General features: G+C 55.5%; 1 protein-coding gene across 1 annotated transcript; it reads left to right on the top strand.

Moving 5' to 3' along the window:
* The first annotated feature begins 1,239 nt into the window (after nt 1-1,239).
* On the top strand, nt 1,240-14,656 carry LOC125917577 (kinesin-like protein KIF17). Its single transcript, XM_049623744.1, has 5 exons — nt 1,240-1,341; nt 5,305-5,451; nt 6,192-6,293; nt 11,123-11,312; nt 14,102-14,656. The coding sequence occupies exons 1-5, from the start codon at nt 1,240-1,242 to the stop codon at nt 14,641-14,643; spliced, it is 1,083 nt and encodes a 360-aa protein (XP_049479701.1). The 3' UTR covers nt 14,644-14,656.
* The last annotated feature ends 1,573 nt before the right edge of the window (nt 14,657-16,229 follow it).

Here is a 16,229-nt window from a genome sequence, read left to right as displayed (position 1 = left end):
GGACATAGGGAGACTGAGGCCCAGAGGAGGGAAACTTGCCCAGGCTCTGATGGTGGGTTTCTAGCAGAGGAGTGGCTGAAACTCTGCCTCATGCCTTCTGGCCAAGGGCTCTTCATTTCTACCAACGCCTCCCCACCTGTTCACCGCTCAGCGGATCACTAGTTTAAGTGAGATGTCACAGATTGTCCCACGAAAAATGGAAGTTTGGGAAATGCTGCGTTCGGCCTCCCTGGTGTGAAGCTTCACAAGGCACATCATGACACCTGAGCTCTGGGGAGTCTTGCAGCAAAGGAACTGGTTTGACTTACTGAACCCAGCGTTTCCCAAATGCATTTTAGGACCCTTTTTGCTTTCACTGGCAGGCCAGTCACCATCCTCCAGAGCACCTCCTTTGGTGGCCCCATCTCTTCTGTGAAGGCTCAGTCAAAGCCCTTGGCAGGGCTGAAGAACTCCCCGGTGGTCAGGGCCTGATGGAGGTGATGCCCCGGGGGACGAGGGCAGCTCTCCCCAGGTTGCGTTCCCAAACTCTGGGATGGCCAGGCTGTCCTGCTGTCCTGTACTCCCAGGCTAGAAGGGACCTGAGGGGTTGTCTGGTCCACCCCACCTCCCCACTGAGTCCCTGAATGACCAGCCAGTGGCAAGGGCTCACTCTTCCCCAAACAGCCCCTTTCCCCTTTGCCGCTTGGCTCCTAGAAGACCATTCTGCACGGTGAGCCAGAGTCATCTTCCCTGAAGCTTTCAGCCACCTGCCCTGGCTCCGTTCCTGAGGCCCACGACCACCTCTGCTCCCTTGTCCAAGATTGGCCCCTTAGAGATCTGAGGAGTCCAAGATTGAGTCCTTCTTGGCCTTGCTCATGGGTCCCTGCCTCATCTTGGAAGTAATCCCCTGAGGAAGCCCCCCTTGTCAGGGTCCCCAGGAAGCCCCAGCCTGGAGTGGGGGATGCTAAGGACACAGTGGCTCTATCAGATTCCTTCTGTAGCTCTCCCTACTGTCCTGAGTTCCCCCACTACTTGGGATTCTCTGCCAGGACCTGCCTCTGGACATCACGCAGAGCTTCAGGCTCAACACGACATACATTCATTTTCATTCATCCATCCATTCAGCTGGCAAATAGCATCTCCATGCCAGGCTCGTCCTTGGTTTGGGGAGCACAGCCCTAAAGAAGACCTGGGCTCTGCCCTCAGTGAGGCCACGGTCAGGGAAAGGGACAGCTAAGCTAATAGCTACGGTCCAAGGTGATGAGTGGGAGGAGAAGCCTGGGGGACTTTGGCAACATAGAGAACCTGGCCTTGGAGGGCATGGGAAAGGAGGGGGAAGGCTGGGAGGGCTTCCTGGAAGTGGTGAGATCTAAATTGAGACCTGAAGGATGAGAAGAGTAGGTCAGGCAAGAAGGTGGTGGAAAGGGCCTTCCCGGTGGAGCCCAGCATTTGATTCTCACAAGACTCTGGATGCATGTGGAGCTGGTGTCCTCATTCCTGGTGGGGAAACTGAGGCTGGGAGTATCACAGAATGAGTGTTTTTTTTTTAAGTTTTTAAAATTTATTTTGAGAGAGAGAACGAGTACGGGGGGAGAGGCAGAGAGAGAGAGAGAGGGAGAGAATCCCAAGCAGGCTCCACTCTGTCAACTCGGAGCCTAACTCAGGGCTTGATCTCATGGACTGTGAGATCGTGACCTGAGCCAAGATCAAGAGTCAGATGCTTAACCTACTGGGCCACCCAGGCTCCCCAAGGGGCTGTTTTGATACCCACACAGTACCTGGTCCCCGTGCTGCATTTTGCTGCCTTCCATTAAATGAGCAGTGCACACAGCAGAGGCAAAGCCCAGCTCAGGGGGCTCTGAGCCGGGAGCACTGCACCATTAGGGGCTGTGTGCTGTGTGCCCGGCGGGGCTCTGACCCAGGTCCCGAGCTCTCCCAGGGCTTCTGTTAACTTCCACGGGGCCTCCTGCCCAGGCCCTGGCTTTGGGTCCTATTGCACAGCCTTCCTGTTCTCTTCTTTCCTGCTTCTCCTGCACTTAAATCTAGTCCCTATTCCTGATCTTCTCTGTCACTGGGTGACCTCTTTGGCTCTCCTGGGTGCTGTCCACCCCAGACCCACCCCTTCTGCCCATTCGCATTCTCGCCGGAGCTACTCCCCTCCACGTGTGTCTGGCCTGCTGCCTGGTCTGTGGGCTCTTTCCCAGCCGGTGGCTTTGCCATCTGCCCCTTCTTCCCACTGAACACCCATGGCCTTTGAGTCACCTCTAATGAGCCACCCCCAACCCACCCACAGGCCAGGTACCACGGCTTCTACCACGCCCAGACGTCAATACAGTAAAAGCCATAGCATTCGGTCCCTCGATGGGACATTCAGCAGTGTTTTGGGGAAGGGGCGGAAGGGGAACATGAGGCAACTTAGGACAGACGTTTTTTTTTTTTTATTTCAATTGCAACAGTTCTGTGTTTAATGTGACGTAGGAAAGATGCTTAGCGCATCCAGCCTGTAATGCAGTTTCATAGGGATTCTTGTTGAGCATGTGAGCAAGTGAGAAGGAGTCAGTTAGCAGTTGGTTTCCTGAGAGTCAACTTGTAAGTAGCAGAACAGGGTGACGTGCAGAAGCCTGGGTGGAAGGACAGAGCGGCCGACATGCAGGACCCGTTCTCAGTGCAAGCCCATCCCTTGTGGATCTGGAGGTATCCCTAGATGGGTGAAACCTTTTTGAAATCTTATGTTTTGCCTTAAAAATGTATGTAAAATTGTTTTCTTTTAATTCTTTTATTGTTTATTTTTGAGAGAGACAGAGCGCAAGCCGGGGAGGGGCAGAGAGAGAGAGGGAGACACGGAATCCGAAGCAGCCTCCAGGCTTTGAGCTGCCAGCACAGGGCCGACACGGGGCTCGAACCCACGAACCGCGAACCGTGAGATCATGACCTGAGCTGAAGTCGGACACTTAACTGACTGAGCCACCCAGGTGCCCCTGAAATTGTTTTCTACTTCGCTCCAGAACAGTGCTGTTCTGTAGACCTCCTACAGTGGTGGAAATATTCTGTTTCCAGGCTGTCCAAGTAGGTACCGCTGGCCGTATGTGGCAAATAAGCACCTGAAATGAGGCTACTGCTACTGAGGAAACTGAATTTTACTTTTGTTTAAAGTCCAGTTAAATTTAACTAACTCAGTGGCTAGTGGCCCCCACGTTGGACAACACTCTTGAGCAATGATTTCTAAAACACACATAATGTGGGCCACATACATCATTTGAGTTTTCCAGTAGCCACATTTTATTTATTTATTTATTTATTTTTAATTTTTTTTTTTTTTTAACGTTTATTTATTTTTGAGAGAGAGAGAGACAGAGCATGAACGGGGGAGGGTCAGAGAGAGAGGGAGACACAGAATCCGAAACAGGCTCCAGGCTCTGCGCGGTCAGCACAGAGCCCGACGTGGGGCTCGAACTCACGGACAGCGAGATCGTGACCTGAGCTGAAGTCGGCCGCCCAACCGACTGAGCCACCCAGGCGCCCCATCACATTTTAAAAAGTAAAAAAAGATGTGCCCGGTGGCTCAGTCGGTTGAGGGTCCGACTCTTGATTTCGGCTCAAGTCATGATCCCAGGGTCGAGGGAACGAGCCCTGTGGCAGGCTCTGCGCTGAGTGTGGAGCCTGCTTGGGACTCTCTCTCCCTGTCTCTCTGCCCCTCCTCTGCTCAAGCTTGTGCACTCGCTCACTCTTTCTCTCTCTCTCAAAATAAAAAAATAAGTAAAAGTAAAAAGTGAAAGGAAACAAATGAAGCTAGTTTTAATAAGAGATTTTTATTGAACCCAGTATATCCGGAACATTATTTCAAGAAAACATACTGGTAACGTGTAGTCATTCTTTGATATCAGTGAGAGATAGTTGACATTCTTCTGTCATGCGAAGTCTTTGCAATCAGATGTGTGTCTTACATCGTATCATGTTGCGGATGCTAAAGTGTCGACAGTTCAAACGAAATGGAACAAAAAATAAGGTTCTGTTTAATGGAAAAATATTTTATATTGCTTCTGTGAAATGTAAATTAACTAAAATAAAATAAATTCAGTTCCTCAGTCGCACTGGGCCCATTGCTAGTGAGGCTGGTGGCCACCCTACCGGACAGCGAAGCGATACACGTTTTTGTGTAGAATATCTTCCCCGGGCTTGGGTGACGCTGATACTCTGGGCCCCGCACCATGTGGACCCTGCATGTGTCCCCAGCTCTGAGGAGCCCGGCGGTGGCTCCTGGCCGGGCGGTGGGTCTGCCATTGCCTCTGCCCCACCACCCGGGGCTGGTCCCTGTGTGCAGCCCCCTGGAGCTCTGCGGAGGTGCAGGAACCCACACAGTGGTCAGGGTTTCCTTGGACAGACGAAAGGGGCTCATCCGGTTCCGCCCAGAAGAATGAGGCCTGGCCGTCAGAGAAGCTGTGAATCATGATTTCTGGTTCCTTCACCAGCAGTCCCTGGGGATCCCGAGCCCCGCGTTGGCCCACAGGATGGGTCTTTGCGGGTCACTGGGTGTGGATGCCAGGTGGGCCCTCGGGGCCTGGGAGCAGCTCTCTGGGCCCACGTTCTGACACAGGATTCCGCTGCCCCGTGCTGAGTTCTAGAATCGGTGACCTCATGAGCTCTGTGAGGGCAGGGACTGGGGTTCCGCCTCGATCACCGCCGTGTCCCCAGCCGGAGCGCCGTGGAATGAACAGACGTGTCAGTGAGTGAAGACCGATTTCAGGGTTGCCGCCGCTTTGCTTCCTTTCTTCCGTCCCCCTCGCCCCGGCTCCACCTGCTCTCAGACTCTGACCTCTCCGCACCCCCTCAGCCTGGAATGCCTTCCTCTTCCTCCGCTTGCCTGGTGTGAGGGTCGCTTGTACAGGTCCGTCTCCGCCACGTTTCAGGCAGACGTTCAGTGAGCGCCCCTGTACGCGAGCCCTCTGTGTGCCAGTGCAGGAAATAGTTCGCGTGTAAACCTCACTACAGGCTTAGAAGGAGGTGCTGTTCTGATCCTGAGGGGGGAACTGAGGCTCAGTGTGCCTGGGTAAGACCAGCTCCCCCGGCACACACTCAGGAAAAGGGTGATTTGAACCCCTGAAAGAGAGGCCAGGCTCCACCGCACAAGCCCTTAACTCCACACACGGACAGTGTCCCCCACCAGGAGGTGGACCCCTAGAGGACAGAACTGTGACTTCCTTATCTCTGTACCGCACGGCCAGCCCAGTGCCATCCTGGGAGGGGCCCTGAGTCTGTGAGTTAGGAGACGGCCGAGTCCAGCTGGGCTCGGCCGGCTAAGCACCGGGCTTTGGTTCTCCCACGCAGGGTGTCACTGAGGGCTACAATGGCACCATCTTCGCCTATGGCCAGACGGGCAGCGGGAAGTCCTTCACCATGCAGGGCCTGCCAGACCCGTCCTCGCAGAGAGGCATCATCCCCAGGGCCTTTGAGCACGTTTTTGAGAGCGTCCAGGTATGGGCCTCCTGGAGGGAAGGGGCAGGTCTGGGGGCTCTTGAGACATTACCGTGAATGGACCGGGAGGACTTCAGAGCCTGCCGGGACTCGACACAGGTAAGCGGAGGCAGGCTGTGGTTTCTGGAAAGGGGATGGGAGAAGAACTTCACGCTGAGAAAATTCTACGTGACAGGGCCGTGGTTTCCTCCTGCCATTTCTGGATCGTAATGTATCATTTGATCCAGAGTACTCCTCCGAGAAGCCGTTGTAACCATCAGAGCCTCCCTTTTTATTCGGCAGTTGCTACAGACCAAGCCTTGTGCAAAGCCCTTTGCATAATTATCTCAGGGAACCCCCACCCTGGCCCAGGAGATCACTATCATCCCATCGTCGAGATAGGGAAGCCCAGACGTGTAGCCCCTATGTGCTGGGCCAAGACCACTTATCCCAGTGTCCAGGCTGCAGGGGAGAATTGCTCTGGTGGCCTCTCATGGCTGTGAGCAGAGATTCCTGCATCTGGGAAATGGCAGAGCAGGGACTGCGCCCCTAGTCGGCTGTAGAGGGATCAGACCGTGGCCAGTGCTTGGTCCTGACCTGTGGCCCTGCCAGGCAGGGTAGGGGGCTCGCCTCCCCTTGACATCGCCTCTCCTGCCACGAGGTGCTTTCGAGATGTCCTGGCTGCAGAGGGCTTAGGTTGCAGGGGCAGGGCTGGCAGCAAGTGCTCAGGCATCTTTGCTGTCCCTGTCCACTCCCCGCAGTGTGCAGAGAATACCAAGTTCCTGGTCCGGGCCTCCTACCTGGAGATCTACAATGAAGATGTCCGTGACCTGCTGGGGGCCGACAGCAAGCAGAAACTGGAGGTGGGTGCAGATGCGGCTTGGGCGGGCAGGGACTGGTGGAGGGGGGAGGCTGGCATCAGGCCGTGCTCCCTCAGAAATACAGGGGAGGTGTTCTGAGGGCACAGGCGCCGGTTTGGACTAGAGCAAGGACTTTTGAACTTGAATTTTGGAGGAATCTCTGAATCCATGTTGTAGGGGAGTGGCTAATGGGCCTACCCCCGACCACACATGGCGGGGGGGCTGCACCTCACCTGGGAGAATCCCACCTGTGTCTGGTGAAATAGATGAAGTCTTTGTGATAGATTTCATTTGGAAAACTGGGTTCCACTTCTGAAAAAATTACTGTGAAAATCTGTAAGTGCCCTTCAAGCTAAAAAAAAACAATGTAATGATCATCATTTATTGAGCACTGTTCACTGACTGCTTTGGGCACGTGATCTTATGTAATAGTCACAGTCATCTTGTCAGGTAGCTGTTATTATCCCCAATCTGCCAGTGTGGGAAGGGACGCTTAGCTTAGTTAGCTTGCCCAAGTTTGTGGCCCAAGCTGGATCTGAACCCAGGTCTGTCTGACTTCAAGGACCTGAATCTCAAACATCCCATTTCATGGCTGTTGGTGGCCTGAGATTCTGGGACTCTGTTCCTTTTCGAGAGGGTTCTGGTGTGGGGGCACCCCAGGACCCAAGACATGACCTTATAAAGTAGTTGTGGGGATTGAAGAGGGTGGTGAGGACAAGCTGCTCACAGGGCGCAGGAGCACGGAAGGCCGTCAACGGGTGAGCGCTTTCATGCCATCGGGATTCCAGGAAATGCGACGCGGGGCTCTGCAAAGGGGAGCCCTCTAAGGAGTCAGGGACCACCCGCAACAGAAGAACCCGGGGCTGGCTCAGCTGGTCACTGAGAATCACACACGTTTTGTGACTTTCCCCTTCTTCTAGAAGGCTGGAGTCAGAAGGAAAGAGCATCATTTCCCAGCAAGGTGCAGCAGCATTAGATGCTTTGAGAGGAGGTCTATAAAGAATGGCAGAACTTGGCTGACCCTTTGGGGAGCTCAGCGAGGTCAGGTGACCTACCAGAACTGAACAGCCAGTTGGTGACAAGGCTGGACCCAGGTCTAGGCCCAGGTCTAGGCCTTGGTCTGAGGCCTCGGTCGTGTGTCCTATCTGGGGCTCTGTAAATGCTGGGTAGGCAGGTCAGGTCCAAGGAGGAGAGGCCCACTGGGGGAGGCTGAGCCAGTTCTGTGGCCAGAATGCTCCTGGCTGCCCCTTATCTGACCAGGCAACCAGTGGACATCCCAGGGGGCCCACAACCTGCATTGGGAGTGAGCTCACCTCCTTCAGGGTCAGAATGCCCCGGCTGAGAGAGCCTAGGTTGCCGGGGGGATTCCATTTATGGGTAAAACCAGTCTGAGGGAGACAAGGTGATTTGCCTGAGGCTAGGAAGCCAGAGTCAGGGTTGGACCTTTTGGGTGACAAAGTGCTGAAGTCTTCCCAGGGCATGCGCCTGGACAGCTACCGGACGGGGGTGGGGGTGGGAGAGGCAGAACCAGGTGCTGCGATGTCTCCCACAGCCCTCCTGCCCCACGTGACCTCTAGATCGGACAGGACGTCAGAATCACCTGGTTCCCCCCACCCCTTCCCCATGTGGGGGCCGGGCTGTTTCTCCATTCAACTTCGGCCTCCTGCTTGCCCCCTGACCGCCCCCCATTTGCCCTGGGCTCATCTGGGGTGGGGGGAGGTTGTGAGCTCCCCTCTGACCAGCGACCACTCTGTGATCCAAGTGAACAAGTCAGACATCAGAGAGTAGCAGTCTTGAAAAATTTGTTTGTCCTGGCCGTATGGTGGAAAAATCCTTAAAAATTTGATCTGGGAAGACCCATAGAGAGCTTCTAGTCAGGCCTTTCCTGGTACAGATGGGGACAGTGCGTCCCAGGGAGGGGAAGGGACTTGACCAAGGCCACACAGCTAATCACTAGTAACGGCGTTGGTACCAGAACTTGTGAGGGGCTTTCCCCGAGTATTTTGGGGGGTCAGCAATCTGGAAAACCTCTAGGGCAGTAAGAAGCCAGTAGTGGAGTTCTAGTCAAGGGAGGCACATCCACCGAGTGATTCATTCGTTCAGCGAAGACGGGAAAACCTCCTGGTGCCAGCTGCCGGGCCACATGCTACAGCGGGTCCACAGGGCTGTGACCTCCCTTCCTTCCAGTCCCCATCCTGACTGGGACCCGGCCTGGCCCCTCCTTCTCAGCTCCTGACCAACACAGCGGTGCTTGGCCTTTCTGTGCCGGAACCTCCAGCCGCCCACCTGGAGTCTTTCTACTGTCTTCTCTATGCTGGAGCTGGAGCGCCTGAGTCACAGCTCAGCCCCCGACAGGGGAATGGGGAGAGGAGGGAGGCACAGGGCATCGCTCCCGTGTGTCAGAATCAAAAGGCCAACCTGCGCTGGGACACCAGGGGGCCCTCCTCCCCTCCTGCAACACTGGAGACCCTACGATGGCCTCGGTCACCCAGTCCCTGAGGGCTGGCAGCCATGCTCTTGCCCCATCTGGGCCCCGCGCCTCAGGCTTGGTGAGTCAGGCTGCCCGGGGTGGGGGGCAGGGGCCGCCAGTGACAGCTGCACTCTGAGACGCTCCCCACGGGGGCACTGGGGGGGGGTGGAGTCGCCGCCTCCTGGAGAAGGTGCTGAAGGTGCTCCTGTCAACCTCAGAACAGCCTTAGGAGGAGAGCTGTGCTGTTCTGATCCTTTGTTGCAGAGGAGGAAACTGAGGCTCCGCGTACCTAGTAAGACCAGCCCCTGGGTACACAAGTCAGGAAAGGGTGAGACTGCTTTTGATTCCAGGAGGCCGGGTCCCACAGCACAAGCTCTGAGCCCCAGGGCCTGAGAGTTTTGGTAATTAGAGGTTAGATCAGCCAGGGCGAGGAGGGATTGGGGGGAGCAGTTTCGCTCCCTCCGCCCCGACCCCCACGGCCCATACTGGGCAGGGGAGTGAGGCCTCAGCGCCTCTCAGTGCACTGGGGAGCAGTGTCAGGAGCCCCTCCTCCGTGCTGGTGGCATCCCAGCCGTCGCCATGGTGACCAGGCTCAGGGCGGCGTTGCAGGGAGGAGTAGTTCCCCGGGCACTCAGAGCCTCCCTGGAAGAGCAGGGCTGAGGCCGAGGGGAGGCAAGACTGTGGGGGATCTCGAGGTGGGGGAGCAAGCTTTCCAGGGCCTGAAAATAGGACCGCGGCACCTTGACACGAGGGCTTGCCCCACCCCCCGCACCCATCCCCCATCCCCCACTCCTCTTACCTGCTCCTGAGAGACCGCCCCCACCCGCCCCCACCCTCCTGGTGCTGTGCTGGCGGGCTCCCCTCCACGGACCCACCTCCATCCTTTTCTGAGTCCTCATAAAGGTCTTGCAGAAGTAGGATTCGGTATCATTTGGCAGATGAGGAAACGGGGGCAGAGAGAGGCAAATTGACTTCTCCAGCCAGCCAGTAGCAGGGTCAGGTCTCTACCCCAGGTCTGCCCGACCAAGGAGCAGACTGCTTCTCCTGGGGGCCAGGAGCGGCCGCTCGGCCAGCGGGCCTGCCGTGTGCAGGCAGCTTCGGGGTCCTGGGAGCAGGTGGCCGTCCACGCCCGTGTGTCATTGAGACGGAACTGTGAGACGCTGGGGCGACAGTTCTGGCCGGCTTCAAGCCACCCTCTGCAGGGTCTCCTGCTTCTGTCCTTGGTGCTCCGTCCTCACCCCCAGCCTCTAGGTCAAGGTCATCATTTCAGACTTCAGTTACCGCAGGACGCTGCAGCCTCTCTCCATGGACTGCCTCTAGAATCTTCTTTTGCCTGTGACCCCACTGCTGCCCTGGTGCTAACAGCTGTGTGATCTTCAACAAATCACTTAACAATTCTGTGCCTCAGTTGTGTTTCCGATCCGTGAAGTCCGGTCTTTCACTCTGGGTCTGGCTGTTTCTCCACACGTAAGCAGATAGGGCAGGCCTGTGCGCCCCCCAAACCCCCACGCAGCAGGGGCCTGACCCCCCACCCCGGGGACCGTGAAGCTGGAGCCCAGCACCTGAGCCTCCGTGGCTCAGACCAGCAGACAGATGACTCTGCTCTCTGCCAGACTAGTTTTATTTCCTCACACTTGACAAATGCTTCATCTCACAGCTCTGTGTCAGCAACAGAATAACTTGGCTGCCTGGAGAGGAAGCAGGGAGCAATCAGATAAATTCATTTACTCGCTGCCGTCACGCTGAGGGCTGGGGGCCCGCTTGAGCCATGGGCCAGTGGGAGTTCTTGGCAGCAAATGGCCCCTCCCCGGCCATGATCCAAGGTCTGGAAACGTTCCCGTGTCCCTGGAGCCACAGCAGAGAGGCGATCAGAAGACGTGTTGACAGGGCAAAAGAGAAGATTTCAGAGCCCTTGGGTGATGACGGGGTCAGCCCCTGGGAGCTGAAGCTCCCAGTCTGGAAACCTCCTTCATAATAATAGCACTAAAAGCAGCAGTGAGGCTGGCTGCTGGTATTTACGGAGCACTTGCCATGTGCCGGGCACTGCGCCAAACGTTGTTTGGGCCTTATTTGACTGAAACCTCACCACAACCCTGAAAGATGGGCCTCTCATACCCATTTTGCGGATGTGGAAACTGAGGCCTAGAGAGGTTAAGTCACTGGCCCAAGGCCCCACAACAGGTAAGAAGGGGGATGAGTCTGAGGCTGGTTCCACCTGGAACAAAGCCCCTGCCCGTTGCAGGGAATTTGAGGCGCCAACCGGCACCGCAGGAGGGCAGAGGTGGCCCGAACTGGGCCCTTCCCTGGATTCCTTGGGGATCCCTGATCTCTCCCGGCTCTGACCCGTCCCTTTGCCCCACAGCTGAAGGAGCACCCGGAGAAGGGGGTGTACGTGAAGGGGCTCTCCATGCACACGGTGCACAGCATGGCCCAGTGTGAGCGCATCATGGAGGCGGGCTGGAAGAACCGCTCGGTGGGCTACACGCTGATGAACAAGGACTCCTCGCGCTCCCACTCCATTTTCACCATCAGCATCGAGATCTACGCTGTGGGTATGCGGGGCCAGGTGGGCACCCAGGGGGTGGGGCCCATCTGAAACTGGGAGAAGACTCTCGAACTGCCTCGAGGCGAACCCAAGTGGCCCCTCCCACGTTCGGGCCCATATTTCCAGGAAAAAACAGCATGGACAACAATAACAGCAATACTAGGAGCTCATTCACAGTGAGCACTTACTATGGGCCGCGGGGTTTCTGTGCATTGGCTCATTTACTCCTTACAACCCCAGGAGGTGGATACCAACATCATCCCCATCTTACAGATGAGGAAGCCGAGACCCCACAACTAGAAAGTGTCAGAGCTGGGCATCGATCCCAGGGCTCTGTCTCCAGAATGTACCACCTGGACCTTTTGGGTTGTCCTCCTTCTAGACAGTGCTCTCCACTCTTCAGTCATCTCCCTCTTCCTTCTTTCTGGAAGGGTCCCTGGGGAAGGGAAGGGGAAGGGAAGAAACTCATCTTTGTTTCTGGCCTCCCGTAGCTGCTGTGCTAAGCACTTCACACACTTCCTTCTGTGTAAACCCCACAACAGTCCTAGACACGGGCAATTTAATTCCCATTGTACAGATGAGAAAACTGAGGCTCTTAGAGGTGCAGTGGGTTGCTTGTGCAGAGTTCTGCAACCAATAAGCAGTAGAGCTGGGATTGGAACCTCGTTCTCTGTGACATCTGGGTTTTTCCCATTGACACGGCAGCTGCCTCCATGTCTGAGGTTCATCATGAATAGAACTCTGGAGAGCACTGCAGCAGGTTGCAGCCTAGGCCCAACTGGAAACACAATTCTGGAGAGATCCCTGACCCAAGGTCAAAGCCAGGGTACCTCCTACCACATCACCCAGACTGTGTGGTGACCTGGCTCCGGGGCAACTTGCTTGTGTTTGCTGGGTCTGAGTCTCCCCGGGGTGCTGATATGGGGAGGGTGGGGTCAGCGAGGTCACAGCCTCGTGTGATGAGGGGGACAAGTGGGGGACAGGGACTAGGACAGGGGAGGACAGAGTGAGTGCCTCTTGGGCTTTGCAGGAGGTTTTGAAGAATGAGGCAGGCTGCCTGGATGAGGCAGGCTTTCTCTGGAAACAGGCTTTTGAACGAATTTAAAAGGTGTTTATCATTTCCATTATAAAATAAGTTCAATCAAGATAACTTAGAGATTAGAGAAAGGTGGGGAAAATTACCCAGAAACCCAACTGCCTATTAGATTTGAGCATATTGGGTTTTTTTGGTCCTTTTTTTCCCCCTATGAAAGTTATAAACACAATCGAAATCTTATACTGTAAAGAGTTTCTCCTCTGCGTTTCATTCCCCGTGCCTCACTGAGCATCATTACCGCCATGTCTTTGTGACCATGGGTCCCTCCTGAGGGACAGTGCATCAGTAATGGTCCTGTCTAACCAAATCCTTACAGGGTGGTAAAGTTGTTTCTAGTTTTGTGGTGCTGTAAATAATGCCACAATGAACATCTTTGTGCACAGAGCCTTTTCCGCATTTAGAGTCATTTCCTTGGATTGTATATCCTGGCATAGACCTCCTGGGGCAAAGGGTATAAACCTGTTTAGGGCTTCTGGTTCATTATGCCAAGAGCTTTCTCTTTCTCTCTTTCTTTCGTCCTTTCTTTCTTTTAAGAGCACAAGCAGGAGAGGGGCAGAGAGGCTGATAGCGTAGAGCCTGATGTGGGGCTCGATCTCAGGAACCGAGAGATCATGACCTGAGCCCAGATCAAGACTCAGATGCTTAACCGACTGAGCCGCCCAGGTGCCCCCAGCCAAGAGCTTTCCAAAAGCACGGTTCCAAGTCCCTCCTTCCTGCTGCTGCTTTAAAAAAAAAAAAAAAAAAAAAAAAAAAAGCCTCAAACTTCAAGCCCCTCACATATCCAAGGCTCTACTGGGTACCAGCCAGGTTTTCTGTTTCTTTACTTCAGGTTGCTGTGCACATGGGCAGATCTAGGCCAGTTCTGGTTTCAACCAGCAGGAGACTAAGGAGGAAGCCCCTGCCCCTCCGCCTGCCTTCCCCCTCCCATCTCATTTGAAACCGAGTCAAGCGATTTCCCCCAAGTTTCATAGCTACCTAGAGATAGAATCAAGATTGGACCCCCAGGATCTGTGCGTTCAATACCTGTGCTCTAAGCCCCTGCTACCAGCCAGGGCCCAACTCCAGTCACTCTCAGCACCTGGGTCTGCCTTGCCCTCACGGCCTCAGTCACTGCAGAATTGGGCTTGTTCTCAGGAGGAATGAACCCCTCCCAACAACCAGCCCCCGTGAGGAGTTGCTATCAGTCTCATTTTGTTGATGTGAAAATTAAGGATCAGAGAGGTGCATGACTCTGCCAAGGTCACACAGCAAGGAGGACGCAGGGGTAGGTTGGGAACCAGGTCCGAGAGCCTCCAAAGCCAATGTCTTTTGCATTGAAAGATACAATCACATTCCCCCACCTTTCGCCCAGTCGTGCCCCCTGCCCCCTGCCCCCACCTTTGGCTTCACAGGAAATCTGGAGGAGCTATTAGCACTGAAAGAAGCCTTGCTGCACTCAGAGAATAGTCTGGACCTCCCAGCCCCTGCTCCCCAAGTCAGGCAGCCCTGTATTCTGATCTTGGATCCACTGCTTAGCAGCAGTGTGACCTAGGGCAAGTTAAATGCCCTTTCTGAGCCTCAGTTTCCTCATCTGGAAGATGGGGACAGTAATTGTGCCTCTTTCATGGGACTCCTATGTGCTAACGTGAGACCCTCGGCAGGTGAGAGCGCTCAGTGCCTGGTGGCTAAGTGCCCTCCCCCTCTGCCCGGTCCGTCTGCAGACGAGCGGGGCAAGGACCACCTCCGGGCAGGCAAGCTGAACCTGGTGGACCTGGCGGGCAGCGAGCGGCAGTCCAAGACGGGTGCCACAGGGGAGCGGCTCAAGGAGGCCACCAAGATCAACCTGTCGCTGTCGGCGCTGGGCAACGTCATCTCGGCCTTGGTGGATGGGCGCTGTAAACACATCCCCTACCGGGACTCGAAGCTGACTCGGCTGCTGCAGGACTCGCTGGGGGGCAACACGAAGACGCTGATGGTGGCCTGCCTGTCACCTGCAGACAACAACTACGACGAGACACTCAGCACGCTGCGCTACGCCAACCGGGCCAAGAACATCAGGAACAAGCCACGCATCAACGAGGACCCCAAGGATGCCCTCCTGCGCGAGTACCAGCAGGAGATCAAGAAGCTCAAGGCGATTCTGGCCCAGCAGATGAGCCCCGACAACCTGTCAGGTGCGCAGCTGGGGGAGGAGGGGCAGGAAGGGCCCGGACTGAGGAGAAAGGTTCCCTCCCTTTGTTTCTGCCTCCGGCTTCCCATCTGAGAGACGCGGAAGCAGGGCCCCATCTCCTCTCCACTTCCTGCCAGCATAGCTTTTTGAAAAAAAAATTTTTTAATGTTTTTTTATTTTTGAGGGAGAGAGACAGAGTGTGAGCAGGGGAGGGGCAGAGAGAGAGGGAGACACAGAATCCAAAGCAGGTTCCAGGCTCCAAGCTGTTAGCACAGAGCTCGACGCAGGGCTCGAACCCACGAACCGCGAGATCATGACCTGAGCCAAAGTTGGAAGTTTAAGCGACTGAGCCACCCAGGCGCCCCACATAGCTTTCGAACAGTTAGAGAGAGCCCTGGTGTGATGGCCGGACGGTGTCTGCTCACTGACGGACTCGGGAAGAGGTCCGTCTGGCCTGTTCTGTCAGCTGAAGGCTCTGTTGCCTGCTCCCGCCTCCAGGCTGCACATCCACCATCCCACCTGTCTCCCGCCTGTCTCTGTGGCAGCATCGTGATGCTGTGCTGCTTAGCAGCCGGGTGACTCACTCCCTCATGTCCCACCGCCTCTCCCACTTAGGCACCTTGTGATTGCAGCTCTCACACCCAGGTGTTTGGCTGTCGTCTGGCAAGTAGAAATCTGTACCTGCAACACAGGCCTTGCGGGGTCCTTGCAAACTCCAGGGTTTTGTTTACCCGAGGATCCCTTGGGGAAGGGAGCACAAAAGAGCCTGAGTCCATCTGTTCATTCATCATCTCCCCACCCACCTTCCTTCTGTCCATCCATTCTACATACCCGTTCATCCACTCATCCATCCACTCATCCATCTAACCATCCATCCGTCCATATACCTACCCAGCCAGCCAGTCACCCATCCACCCATCTACCCATCTATTCATCCATCCATCCATCCATCCATCCATCCACCCACCCACCCACCCAGCCATCTACCCATCCACTTACCTATCTACCCATTTGTCCATCCATCCATCCATCCATCCATCCATCCATCCATCCATCTACCCATTTACTCATTCATCTACCTACCCTTCCATCTACTTACCCCCCCCCCCCCCCCACTCCATTATTTATCCATCTACCCACTTCACCATCTACTCAACAACCATCCGTTTAATCCGCCCATCCATCAACGCATTCTGTCTACCTGTCCCATCCATCCTACCATCCATACACCCACCCGCTGGTTCATTCCATGCTGTCATCCATTCTTTTTATCTGTGCTTCCCCTCATCCCCCACCCATCCATTCAAAGCTCACTGAGCACCCTCCTGCGTGTGGACCTGTGCCTCGGCAGCTCCCATCAGCCGCGGCTCTCAGCCCTGTGGTTCCTGGCCTGTTTCTGTCTCCAGCCAAGCTTGAAACACTTGTGTCTTTCCCCAGCCCTGGTTGCTCTTCCTTGCATCTAGTGTGGGCAGGCCCTGAGCCCTGACACAATGAGCCTGCCCTCGTCGTCCTCCTGTCCTCCTAGTTGTTCAGTCGGGGGATCCTGCCTCAGGCAGGCCTCCGGTGTCAGCTCACTTAGCCAACCCCCTCCCTCCTCCTTTTTATTTTTAATGTTTGTTTTATTTTTGAGAGAGGAGGAGGGGTGGGGAGGGGAGAGAAAATCCTAAGCGGGCTGTACG

This window comes from Panthera uncia, unplaced genomic scaffold (genome assembly GCF_023721935.1).
Source record: "Panthera uncia isolate 11264 unplaced genomic scaffold, Puncia_PCG_1.0 HiC_scaffold_2037, whole genome shotgun sequence".
NCBI lineage: Eukaryota > Metazoa > Chordata > Mammalia > Carnivora > Felidae > Panthera > Panthera uncia.
The sequence above is the reverse complement of the archived record's forward strand: the minus strand, read 5'-3'. Positions and strand labels throughout refer to the sequence as shown.

What these genes read in the sequence shown, in the direction of transcription:
- LOC125917577 (XM_049623744.1), top strand. Translation starts at nt 1,240, where the DNA reads ATGAGTGGGAGGAGAAGCCTGGGGGACTTTGGCAACATAGAGAACCTG. An exon ending in ACGTTTTTGAGAGCGTCCAG is followed by an intron (nt 5,452 to 6,191) that starts GTATGGGCCTCC and finishes CACTCCCCGCAG; the next exon opens with TGTGCAGAGAATACCAAGTT. An exon ending in CATCGAGATCTACGCTGTGG is followed by an intron (nt 11,313 to 14,101) that starts GTATGCGGGGCC and finishes GTCCGTCTGCAG; the next exon opens with ACGAGCGGGGCAAGGACCAC.